At 52.7% G+C, this 13,207-nt stretch overlaps 1 protein-coding gene across 1 annotated transcript in view; it reads left to right on the plus strand.

Moving 5' to 3' along the window:
* Window positions 1-393: 393 nt before the first annotated feature.
* TFAP4 (transcription factor AP-4) overlaps window positions 394-13,207 on the plus strand; it is a 28,239-nt gene continuing 15,425 nt past the window's right edge. The window contains exon 1 of the mRNA XM_058710164.1: window positions 394-624. Within this exon, the coding sequence (XP_058566147.1) occupies window positions 530-624 (95 nt within the window). The 5' untranslated portion in view covers window positions 394-529. The remainder of the gene's footprint in view (window positions 625-13,207) is intronic.

Raw genomic sequence — 13,207 nt, forward strand, 5'->3', positions numbered from 1 at the left:
GGAATTGTTTTCTGTATGTGGACCCGATTTTGTCTGACTCGTGCTGGGCTGAGTTCCACGACACCAGGAGCTTGTCCACATCTTGTTCGTCCCCATAGTAGGTGCTCAGATACCTGCTGAATGGATGAACCCATGACTGCCGCTAACAGCTGGGGGAGGTCTGGGCTGGTCAGTGCTCGCTGCAGGAGAGAGAGTCAGCAGAGCAGATCAGGGTGTCTCCCGGCCCCAGTGGCTTTCTTTTTCTCTCTGTTGCAGTTCCAGGAGAATGTCTCTGGAAAGGAAGCCCAAGGCCTGGTCTGGCTGGGAAGAGGCGAAAGGGGAGGGGAGCAGGAGTGGGGGCCGGGCAGGCAGGCGGGCCTGGGGAGGAAGTCTGCAGCCCCAGGCTGCTGAGGGTGTGGCGTCTGTGTTTGCACCTTTGGAATGCAGCTGATTCACTCTGGGGGGAGCCTTGTGCAGCCACTGCTGCCGCCTTGGAGCTGACATCTGGCGGCTGAATTCCAGGAGGAGAGAGACAGATTCCTACAAGCAGATGCCAACTCTGAAGGTCAAACTAAGCTATGGAGCTGCTTTAGGAGGAGGCCCAGAGAGTCCAACACGGCCCCACCCCAGGATTCTGGGAGAGAGGTGAGGCCCCATCCCCAGCTGAGACCCAGGCCCTGAACTACCAGATCCTCTGTGGGAACAGCCTGGGGCAGGGAAGCCTGAGGTCTGCAGTCAGAGCTGGGTTCAAAGACCAGTTACTTAACAGCTGCAGAAGCCAAGGGCCTTAGCTGGTCCAGTGCTCAGCAACAGCACCGGGACACTGGCTCGCCTCCCCTGGCCCAGTGTCCTCTGTGTTGCTCTGCTTTCCGGCCAGTGCTTCCTGAAGCCTGAGAACTCCCAGCCTGCCTCTCCCTGGGGCTCCTGCAAAGTCTGGAGACTCCGGGTCCCAGCTCACCCCAGATGCTGATTGGACAAGCCTGGCTCAGGAGCTTGCCCCGGGATAGGGCCAACACCCCTAGAACCACATGGAGAAAGTGGGAGTGAGGGGTTCCCCAAAGGAGCCAATGCCAGGCGCTGGGCAGAAACTGCACACACGCCCACCCTGCTAAGCTCCCTCTATAGGACTGGCTTCTGGGGCACTGTGCTTAGCTTTCTGTCTTTTACCTACTGGGTGTCCCACTGGCTAGGTTCCTTAGGCTCTCAGAAGCTCATTTTCTTCGTCTTTGAAATCTCATAGGATTCTTTTAAGGATTGAAGGAGACAGTGCGTGCAAATCCCTTGGCACCTTCCTGGCCCAGAGGAGGGGCTGAGGCTAACTGGTTCCCTTTATCTTCCCTGTATGTAGGTTCTCTATGATTCCATCTAGATCTCTGTGGTCTGAAAGGGCAGCGTGTGTGTGTATGTGTGTGTATGCACGTGTGTGTGCATGTGTGCACAGTAGGCCTGGCCCTTTCTCTTCTCCAAGGCGTTTGTATTGTTTGGCTTCTCCCCAGAGAGGGTTGGGGACTACACAAGGACAGAGGATGGAGGCAAGAGGGACCAGAGAGGGGTGGCAGGAGGAAGGGAGAAGCCTGTGGGCTCAGACCTTCATCTGGAGTCCCCTCTGCATGCCCTCAGCTCTGGCTGTGGCTGGAGGAAGGGCCCAGTCTAGTCTCTAAGGAGTAGCTGCCTCCGTCCCTCCCGTGCCACATTATCAGTGTGTCTGGTCATTTGACACTGAGCGTGAGGGGTTCTGCCCTGAACTAGAGTTGCTGATCTTGTATGGTCTCTCTCCTGCAACCCTGGAACCTGGGGCCAAGTGTCCAACTTGGGCTCGGCTCATGATCTCACGGCTTGTGTGTTCGAGCCCCATGTTGGGCTCTGTGCTGATGGCTCAGAGCCTGGAGCCTGCTTCGGATTCCGTGTCTCTCTCTCTCTCTCTCTCTCTCTCTCTCTCTCTCTCTGTCTCTCTCTCTGTCTCTCTCTCCCCCTCCCCCACTCGTACTCTGTCCCTCTGTCTCTCTCCAGAGTGAATAAACATTAAAAAAAATTAAAAAAAAAAAAAAAAAAAGAAGAGGATGCCTCGTGCCCAGAGTAGTTCAAGCCTCTTGGACACTTGAGGAGAAATCTGGAGCTTCTGGGAGGGCACAGAGCAGGCCTCCTGTAAACTCTGCACCTGCTTGTGACCTGAAGTAAAGCACTTCCCATCACCTGCATGGGGCGTGCAGAGTACTAGAAGGGCTGTGTCACCCTAAGCTTGGCACCCTCCACCCCTGCGAGCCCTCCTCAGTGTCACACCTCTGAGCCTGCACAAGTCCACGTGTGCCCTTGTCCCCACTGAACAACTCAAGTCCTCCAAGTTGTGGCCTGTTCACTTCCTCTTAGGGAAGAAGCGTTTCCTGCCAGCCTCGTGCTCCTGGGTTATTCTCATTTTCACAGCCACGTGTTCAGGGCCTCTGCGTAGAGATGACATGGCAGTCGGTGGCTGCTACCACTGGTGACTCGTCCATGACCCGTGCGCCCTAAATCTGCTGAGAGCATTCTGCCCAGTTCCCTGCTGGATGTTGAGCATTTAAAAATACGTTCATCCTGTCTCTTTCATTATGGGACAGACTCTCAGAATTTGAAGGACAAAGTCATGAGAACTGCATTTGCTGAGCTCTTACCAAGTGCTTTAAAAAAAATTGGGATGTAATTCACATACCATAAAAGTCACCTTTTTATTTTTTCATTTTACCCTTTTTCTTTTTTTTAACATTTATTTATTATTTTTGAGAGGCAAACAGGGCGTGAGCAGAGGAAGGGCAGAGAGAGAGGGAGACACAGAATCTGAAGCAGGCTCCAGGCTCCGAGCTGTCAGCACAGAGCCCCAAAGCAGGGCTCGAACCCACCAACCGTGAGATTGTGACCTGAGCCGAAGTCAGACGCTTAACCGACTGAGCCATCCAGGTGCCCCAAAACTCACCCTTTCAAAGTGTATAATTCAGTGGATTTTAGTATGTTCACAGAGTTGTGAACATCATCACAATCTAATTCCAGAAAATTTTCATCATCCCCAGAAGAAACACCTATAGGTTCACCAGTTGCAACAAACGGACCGCTCATGTGGTGGGTGTTGAGGATAGGGGAGGCTGTGCATGTGTGGGGGCAGCGGGTGTGTGGGAAATCTCTGTACCTTCTGCTCAGTATGGTTTATGAGCTTAAAACTGCCATAAAAAAAAATAGAATAGAACAAAACAAAGCCAAAAGGAAACCCTGAGTCCACTATCAGGGCCTCTGCCTCCTCCCTCCCCCCGCCCCTGGTGACCACCAGCCTGCTTTCGGTCTCCGTTCTGGGCATCTCCTGTAAATGGAAGCATACCACCATGACCTTTGGTGTCTGGCTTCTCCCACTGAGCGCCACGTCTTTGAGGTTCATCCGCATTGTAGCAGGTGTCTCTATCCCATTCCTTTTTATGGCCAAATAATATTCCACTGTGTGGCTGGATCAGAAGTTGTTTATCCTTTCATCCATCCGTGGACATTTGGGTTGTTTCTACCTTTTGCGAACAATCCCGCAATGCTTTTGTGAAGGAGAAGGCTTTCAAACTAAGTGCTTTTTGAGGAACACCTCATTTAATCCTCATAGAAACCCTGAATGTCAGTGCTGGTATGTTCCGCCTCCGGATGAGGCTGCCAAGGTTCCGAGAGGTGAGTCAAGGTCACACAGCTGGAAGCCCTGGGATTCTCCCGCTCCTGGTCAGCAGGATCCCGTGATGCCTGCGAGGTGTTTCTGTTCAGTTTTAGCGGAGCCTTGCTGAGGACTGCCCCTCAGTAAATGCTGCTGACTCTTCAGGGGTCCTGCAAACCTCAAGCCGCACAGCACTCTGTGATCTGTTCACCTGCTCTGGGGACGCACCCGGGGGTTATGGGAGGTCCCGACTCCCCCAGATTCATCCATAGATCTGGGACCAGGCATTTCTCCTGCCTCCTCTGGATGCTGCTCTCAGCATCAGTCCTTGCTTTCCTGGGGGTCCCGGGGCTGCCTTTCTTGGATTTAGCACATAGACCCGTGTTCACCTGCTGGTGAACTTTGCTTTTCCCACCTTCTCCTGTGGCACAGAGGTAAGTGTGCCAGTCAGGCAAGCCCAGGTTCAAGTCTGCTCTGGCATTCTGACTGTGTGGCTTTGGGCAACTTTCTTTTCTTTCTTTTTTTTTTTTTTAATGTTTATTTGTTTTTGAGAGAGAGAGACAGAGTGTGAGTGGGGAAGTGGGGGAGGGACAGAGAGAGAGAGGGAGACACAGAATCCGAAGCAGGCTCCAGGCTCTGAGCTGCCAGCACAGAGCCCGACGTGGGGCTCGAACCCACAAACTGCAAAACTACGGCCTGAGCCAAAGCTGGACGCTTAACTGACTGAGTCATCCCGGGCACCCCTTTGGGCAACTTTCTTCACTTGTCTGAGCCTGTGCTCGTTGGTAGTGGTGGATACTACCTGTGGACTTAGTGCTATGGTGGATGAGGACTGATCAAGGCAAGGGAGATGAGGCACTCCCTCTGTAGCCAGCACCTCACACACTCGTGGGAAGGGACAGTCTCCTCTTGGACCTCACTGCACAGGCAGGCTGGCAGCCAGCCCAGGGAGTGGACAGGGAGCTTTGTGTGTCTCCTTGCCCCTGGAGCTGTGGGAGGCTCCTGTGACTGAGTTCTGCTCAAGGAGGGGGATGTCAAGGCCGGGCCTCCGAGGTCAGGACCCCACCGAACCTTCCCGTTCGCCCCAGTCTGCCCTCTGCCCGGCTCCCCGCCCCCTGCTCTGGCAAAAGCTGCACCGCAGGGCCCAGTGCGTTCTCTGCTGGTTGCCTGGGTACGGTTCTCAGCCCCTTCCCCAGAGCTGCAGCACAGACCTGCTGCCCCCTGGCCCGAGGGCTTGGATACCGGCCATGACTGTGGACCACCCTAAGTGGTGGCCCACGGCATGAGGCAGGAAGGGCAACGTACTGAGGGGATATGCGCCAAGGACGAGAGGACATCCTCTGGCCTGGCCGCGAGAGTGGAGCCTCAGGGTCCTGCCAGGGAAACCCTCTCTTCTCACTGCTGTTGTGGCTCAGCCTTTCAGCCTTTCCTGGCCCTGCCCCTCTCCTCCTGCTTCTCACATAGCAGCTTCTGAGTTACTGGCACCACCCTGTGCTGCTGCTTTTGCTGCTGCTGAGGCCACTGCACCAGACGGAAGTTAACCCCAGGTGTGCTGGTGCTGGCAGCCACGGCCAGCGATGAACAGCAGGGGCTCACTGGCCCGAGGTGCTGGAGGAGGAGACCAGCTGCTTTGCTCCAGCCTGGTTCCCCTTCTGGAATGTTCATCTCTTCTCCTTCCTCTCTGTCTGCCCAAATTTGAATCCAAAGCCTGTCCTGACCCCTGGGAGTTGTTTCTTCCTTTGGCTGTCTGGGCAGTGACAGTTGATCACAGAATGTGGCTTCTTTCTCACCGTGTACTTGACCTTGTCACGTTTTCTCCCTCGCAGCCCCATATCATTCACCACACCCAGGTAGGCTCCTCTCTTGCACCTGGCCTTATCTGGCCAGGTGAGCTCTCGAGTCCTGAGGCCACCGGGAAAAACCATCCTTGAGGCTGGAGCATGGGCGGTCGTGAGGGGTCTGAGGGAGCCAGGCGCTGGCTCTGACCATCTGGGATGATTCTGGGCAAGTTCCTAGGCTATCACGGGACTTCAGGTGCCATAGTGAGGACCAGACAGAATGGGAGTAAAGCCGCCAGAGCAGCAGCTGCCACAGGGGCACCGGCCACTGATGCACACATACACACACGTGTGCCTCTCCATACGCTGGGCTCTGAGCCCACCCTTCCCCGGGGAGAGCTGCTCCTGCAGCCCACCCAGGTCTGCGTTGTCACCAGAGCAGGCCTCTGTCCATCCTCTGACTTGGCCCAGCCCAGCCCATCCTTTTCTATCCTTACATGGGACTTGAAATCCTGCTTTCTGTCCCCCACCTCTGTCCACTCCTTCAGAGGAGAGCTGGCTGCCCAGAGGGATGCTGGATACACTCCCCGAGCTCAACAGCATCCTTATTTGTCCACTTCCTGTGCCCTATGCTGTGTACCTTTTCCCTGAACCCCAAATACTCCTTCCTGGATTTTTGTGTGCCTCTGCTCAGCCTTTCCCCTCTTGGTTGACTTGCTCTCCTTTTAATGTTGTCCAGAGGCCCCGAGGGCCCCGTCCCCATTTCACCCTGAACTCCCCAGTGGGAAGGGCCCAGGCTAGGTGTAAGGTCCCACATTTCCCTGGGGGAGGGGAGGAGTCCCTAACAGTGGGGGTGGGGGGTGGGTGTGAAATTTCCCCATGTAGTGTGAGGGAATGAGCTGGGTGCTGACCGGGTCCAGGACAGGGCGCACTGATGGAGGGAGAGTGGGGGTGAGGGCAGGAGCCGGCTCCAGTGTGCTGAAGTGTCAGGCCTCGGGACACCAGGAACCAGACCGGAGGTGGGGATAGGGGTGCATGCCAGAGATGGACTTCGGCCCCTTCAAGGGCTTGCTTATGAATCAGATTTAGCTGGAGAAAGAAAGCAGGCATTGGGAGGCCAGGGCCTTAAGGCACCTATAGAAGCCTGGAGCCCCCTGGGTCTGCAGAGCCTTGGGGGTGTGGGGAGGCAGGTAGTCTGCCCCTCCACCCCAGTACCTACCTTGTATTCCGCCAGGCTTGCACACAAAGCGTCGTGTGGGCCGGGCGCCCCCTAGTGGTTGGGGGACTCTAGCCTCGTTGACCTGGAGATCTCCCTGTCTAGGCTAGTAAAGGAGACCAGGGCATTGGGGAGATGCTGGGCTTTGCTCCAAACCCCAGGAGGGCCGTCTGACTCTAACTCGGCCTTCCTGGGAGCATTCAGGATCTTCTCCGTGGCAGGGGCATTTTGCTTCTAAGGAGCCCCATCCCTGCTTTCAACAGCTGGTATCTACCCCCCACCTCCTCGCCCAGCAGGCCGGGGCTCAAAAGGCCATCTGGTGCATTCCCCAGCTCCTGGGCGTATTTGTGTAGAGGAAGAAGCCTCGAATTAGGGTTAGGACCTTAGGTTTCTGTTTGAGTTCATCTGCAGTTCTCTAGATATCCTTAGACAAGTCCCTCAACATTCTCGGGGCACCTCGCTGGTGTTCGTTCCCCACTCTGTGGTAGCAGACCCCCAGGGACATTTGCCCTTGGACCCTCCCCTCCCATTGAGCGTGGGCGGAGCCTGTGCGGACGGTGTAACTCCCATGATTAGCTCATGTTGTATGGCACTGTTGACCCTGAGATAGATTAGTCACGAACCCCTTATTATTTTTATTACAAAAGTCTTTTTTATGTTTATTTTTGAGAGAGAGAGTGATGGAGGGTGAGCAGGGGAGGGGCAGAGAGCAAGGGCAATACAGAATCCAAAGCAGGCTCCAGGCTTGGATCAGGAGCCCTTTAAAAGCAGAAATTTTGGGGCGCCTGGGTGGCTCAGTCGGTTGAGCTTCCGACTTTAGCTCAGGTCATGATCTCCAGGTTGGTGAGCTCATTCCCCGCGTCGCGCTCCCTGCTGTAAGCACAGAGCTCGCTTCTGATCCTCTGTCCCCATGTCCCCTGCTTGTGCTCTCTCTCTCAAAAATAAATACATAAAACATTTAATTTTTTTTTTTTTTAGTATTTATTTATTTTTGAGAGAGAGAGAGAGAGAGAGAGAGAGAGAGAGAGAGAGAGAGAGAGAATGAGAATGAGTGAGGGAGGGGCAGAGAGAGAGAGAGGGAGACACAGAATCTGAAGCAGGCTCCAGGCTCTGAGCTGCCAGCACCGAGCCTGACGTGGGGCTTGATCTCACAGTTCGTGAGATCATTACCTGAGCTGAAGTCGGTCGCTTAACCGACTGAGCCACCCAGGCACCCCAAATAAATAAAACATTTAAAAGCAGAGACTTTTCTCTCCACTGCCTGTAGAAGAGGAAATTAGAGATTCAAAGTGAGAGACGGGTCGTCGTAAGAGACAGCTTCTGTTGCTCAGCCATCTGAGCTGAGGGGCCACAGGGCAAGACCTGAGGGGATGGCTTCTAGGAGCTGAGCTCGGTCACCAGCCAACAGCCAGCAAGACATCGGGGACTTCAGTCCTATAGCTGAGAGAAATGGAATTGCACCAACAGCCGGTGAGCCTGGAAGAGGACCAGAGCCCCAGATGAGATCGTAGCCTCATATCACCTGGATTTCAGCTGGTGAGACCCTAAGCTGAGAGCCCAGTCATGCCTTACCTGGCCATCTGACCTCTTGAACTGAGCGATGATAAGTGGGTGCTCTTTAAGCCAATACGTTTGTGGAAGCTTGTTACACAGCAGAAGGAAACGAACACATCCTCGGTCCAAAGAGAAGAGGAGAATTCCAGACACAGGCAGGATAAAAATTTTAAAATGAGAAAAATCTGGGGCGCCTGGGTGGCTCATTCAGTTAACAGTCTGATTCTTGGTTGCAGCTCAGGTCATGATCTCACCGTTCGGGATTTCAAGCCCGAGTCAGGCTCCAGCTGGCAGCGTGGAGCCTGCTTGGGATTCTCTCTCCCCTCCTCTGTCTCTGCCCTTCCCCCGCTCACTTTCTCTGTCTCTCAAAATAAATAAATAAACTTAAAAAAAAGGCAAAAATCTATCGTACCCCCCCCCCGCCCCCACCCACAGGTGCTATGTGGGGTTCAAACCTGCAACAGCCGTCCTGCTGGCTGCGGTGCACATCCCACATCCCTCATGCAAGCTTCCAGCCAGCCTGGGATGAGAGGAGACAGAGCAGTGTTTGCTGTGACCAGGGCTATGCTGGTGGCACTGTCAGCAGCCAGATCCCGCTGTGGCTGAAGAAAGGCACTCTGAAAACCCACTGCGGGGGCGGGGGGCGGGGGCGGGGTGTGATTTCTGGAACTCCCTGGACTTGTGGGCATCTTTAGGGTCTGTCTGAATAACAGCTGTATTAGAGAATCACATACCATATAGTTCACCCATCTCAAGTGTACGATGGGGTGGTTTTTAGTGTATTCACGGAATTGTGCAACCATGACCGTGATCAGTTTTAGAGCATTTTCATTACCCCGAAAAGAAATCCCCCTGTACCCTTTAGCAGTCACTCCCCCTTTCCCCCTGACTCCCCCTTATTCCCGGGAAGCCTCTTGTCTCTTTTCTGTCTCTATGGATTTGCCTGTCCTAGGCATTACATACAAACGGAATCCTATGCTCTGGAGCCTTTTGTTTTTGCTTCTTTCACTCAGCATGATGTCAAGATTCATCCATGCTGTAGTATGTATCTGTACTTCACTCCTTTTGTTTGTTACCTTTATTGAGATATAATTCACATACCCTACAACTCACCCATTTAAAGTGTACAATTCAGGGGCATCTGGGTGGCTCAGTTGGTCGAGTGTCCACCTTTGGCTCAGGGCGTGATCTCACAGTTCATGAGTTTGAGCCCCGCATCGGGTTTTCTGCTGTCAGCGTGGAGCCTGCTTCGGATCCTCTGTCTCTCTCTCTCACTGCCCCTCCCCCCCCCTCAAAAATGAATAAACAGTAAAACAATACAGTGTACAATTCAGTGGTGAGCACACTATAACATATAGAGTTGTCCAGTCACTATGTTGTGTACCTGAAACTAATGTAACATTGTGTGTCAACTATACTTCAGTAAAAAATAAGTGTACAATACACTGGTTTCTAGTGTATTCAAAGAATTTGTGCAACCATCTAGAATGTTCCATTCTAGAACATTTCATCTTCCCCAAAAGAAACCCTGTTAACTATTAGCAGGCACTCCCCATTTCCTCCTCCTCCCAGCCCCTGGCAACCATTCATCTACCTGCTGTTTCTGTGGATTTGCCTATCCTAGATGTTTCACTTAATGGAATCATACACTCTGTGTCCTTTTGTGACAGCTTTCTCTCACTGAGCATCATGTTTTCAAGGTTCCATCCATGTGGTACCACGTATTGGTACTTCATTCCTTTTCATGGCTGACTAATACTCTTCTGGATGGATAGACCACACTTTTTGTATTCTGTTGCTGACTCACTCGTTCACCCCTTCCACCTGGAATTTGGGGGTGGGGCTGGGGGAAGGGGAGCAGTGGGAGAGGGAGGGAGCTCGGTGGGCTCATGTTTGATAACATAGAAGGAGGGCCAGTGTTCTGAGTTGTCCTAGGTCATACTGCACTCACAGCTCTTTGCTCCAGGCCAAGCCGGCCCCCTCCCCATGCCTGCTTTCCAGAGCACTATGTGCCCAGGGTCTGCAGCCAGAGTTCGGCTGCAGGTGGGACAGCTGTCTGTGAGCTCTGCAGATGATGGTCTGCATTTCTAACACAGATCATCCACTAAGCAGTTATTTGATTCCAGTCTTTACAGAGACCCCCCCCCCTTAAATTTTTTTTTTAAGGTTTATTTTTGAGAGAGAGAGAGAGACAGAGCATGAGCAGGGAAGGGGCAGAGAGAGAGGGAGACACAAAATCTGAAGCAGTCTCCAGGCTCTGAGCTGTCAGCACAGAGCCCGATGCGGGGCTGGAGCTGGTGAACCATGAGATCCTGATGGGAGCGGGAGCCGAAGTTGGATGCTTAACCAACTGAGCCACACAGGCGCCCTGACACCCCGCCCCTTTTAAAGGGCAAGTGGTCTGCAGGCTGAGGGTCATACCACCTGATCCTATGTGAAGGCATCTACTGTAAAGCACAGCAAAGAACCTTCCAATACACTTGTTCCTTTTCACCTGTGGCAGATTTTAGCAGGAAGGGAGAAAGAGCTCGCGGTCCTCTGTCCCTCCCCTGCACGTCACCACCAAACCTGGTCTTTCTCACAGGTCCAGCTCAGATGCCGCTGGCTACTGCTGCCCGTGGCAACCTGGCATCAGTGATAACGGCAACTACCACTTATTAATGCTACGACGTGCCGGGTATATCCCAGACTTCTTGCAATAGCCTGTAAGCTAGGGCTGTTGCAGCCTCTTTTACAGATGAGTAGAATGCGGATTCTGAACCACACCATACGGCGTCTGGCCCTTTCTGGAATCCTATCATCCAAAAAGCAGGGAGTGGGTAGACAGAGAAGGGGTCCAAGGACTTTGGCTGTGGGGGTGTCCCAGCTGCCAAGCAAAAAACAACTTCACGAAGGTTACATACAATGAAGACAGAAAACAGCTCCTGGGAGGGGGCACCAGTGACTTCAACAAGAGTGGTTTTCCCAGACAGAGTAAGGAGAGAAGGGGAGAGGGAACGGAACGGAACACCCACTTCAGGGAGTTTTGCTGTAAAGAACAGCAGGGAGAGAGCGGTAGCCTGGAAGGGGTGGAGGGTTGTGGGTGTTTTGTTTTGCTTTGTTTTTTAAATGGGAATCACACAGCTTGTTCTCAGTGATGGAAACGGTCCAATAGAGGGCACACGGTGAGGACTGTAGGAGAGCTGCGGGGGAGACGTCTGCAAAGCATCCTCCTGGAGGGGTTCTCCATGCACGGACGGGGCACGGACCTTCTTCCAGACAGGGGCCGGGGACCGCGTGGCAGGTTACAGGTGCAGATAGGAAGGCAGAGGCAGCAATAGGAGTGTGTGGGGCTTCTCTTCAAGTCGGATCCCTGTTCTCAGAGCAACAGGACCCGAAGTCCTGAAGCTGAGCGAGGAGAGGAGGTGGGGAGGTGATGACGGTCTTGAAAGAGGAGAAGGTGGGGGGAAGAAGAGACCTGGGTGATAGAAGTCTCCACTGGGGGTTTGAAAATAAGATCAGTCAACTAGGTTGTGGGATTTCCTTTTCTCAAGGGTGTTTGGCTGAAGCGAGGGGGGGGTTGGGGAGCAGGGCAGGCCGGTTAGGCATGCAAGGGAAGGAATGCATTGAGGGGCTGTGAATTCTAAACTGGGTAAGGAGGGTAAGGAGGGAAGTGAGACCATAAAGGGGCAATGCATCGGCAGGGTCTATGGGTCAAGCAAACTATAGCCCATGGGTCAAATCTAGCCCACTGACCATTTTTCTCTTTTATTTAAAAAAATTTTTTTTTCAACATTTATTTATTTTTGGGACAGGGAGAGACAGAGCATGAACGGGGGAGGGGCAGAGAGAGAGGGAGACACAGAATCGGAAACAGGCTCCAGGCTCTGAGCCATCAGCCCAGAGCCTGACGCGGGGCTCGAACCCACGGACCGCGAGATCGTGACCTGGCTGAAGTCGGACGTCCAACCGACTGCGCCACCCAGGCGCCCCTCTCTTTTATTTTTAAAATTATTTTTTTTAAATGTTTACTTATTTTGAGAGAGAGAGAGAGAGAGAGAGCGAGCACAAGCAGGGGAGAGGCAGAGAGAGAATCCCAAGCAGGCTCTGCACTGTCAGCATGAAGTCCGATGTGAGGCTTGATCTCACAAACTGTGAGATCATGACCTGAGCAGAAACCAAGAGTCAGAAATTTAACCAACTGAGCCACCGAGGTGTCCCCATTTTCTCTTTTATTATGGTAAAAGGTATATAGTATAAAGTTGGCCATTTCCACGGTTTTCTTTTTTATTATTTTTTGTAAAATCTTAATTCCCATTAAGAGCCTCTATTCTCTCTCTCTCTCTTTTTTTTTTTTAATATTTATTTATTTATTTATTGGGGTGGGGGAGCCCATGGGGGAGGGACAGAGAAAGAGGAGACAGAGAATCCAAAGCGAGCTCAGAGCTCACGGCAGAGAACCTGATATGGGGCTCGAATTCAGGAACCATGAGATCATGACTTGAACCAAAGTCAGATGCTCAACCAACTGAGCCACCCAGATGCCTCCCCCTGCCACCATTTTAAAGTGTACAATTCACTGGCAACAATTATGTTCCCAGTGTTGTGCAACTATCAATACTATTTCCAAAATTTTCCATCACCCCAAACAGAAACATACTCCTTGAGCAAGAACTCTCCCATTTCCTCCCCACCCCCAGCCACCTCACAACCCCCCTCAGGAACCTCTGATCCACTTTTTGTCTCTGTGAATTTACCTACCCTAGGTACTTCATGGTAGTGTAATCATACAATATGTGATCTTTTGTATCCTGGCTTAAAAAAAACATTTTTATTTATTTATTTTTGAGAGTGAGAGAGAGCGAAAGCAGGAGGGTCAGAGAGAGGGAGGGAGAGAATCCCAAGCAGGCTCTGCACTGTCAGTGCAGAGCCCGATGCGGGGCTTGGAACCCTTCAACTGTGAGATCATGACCTGAGCCGAAATCAAGAGTCAGACGCTTAAGTGAATGAGCCATCCAGACACCCCTGGTTTATATTTTTTTAAGTTTA

The sequence above is a fragment of the Neofelis nebulosa genome, chromosome 18 (assembly GCF_028018385.1).
Source record: "Neofelis nebulosa isolate mNeoNeb1 chromosome 18, mNeoNeb1.pri, whole genome shotgun sequence".
Taxonomy (NCBI): Eukaryota; Metazoa; Chordata; class Mammalia; order Carnivora; family Felidae; genus Neofelis; species Neofelis nebulosa.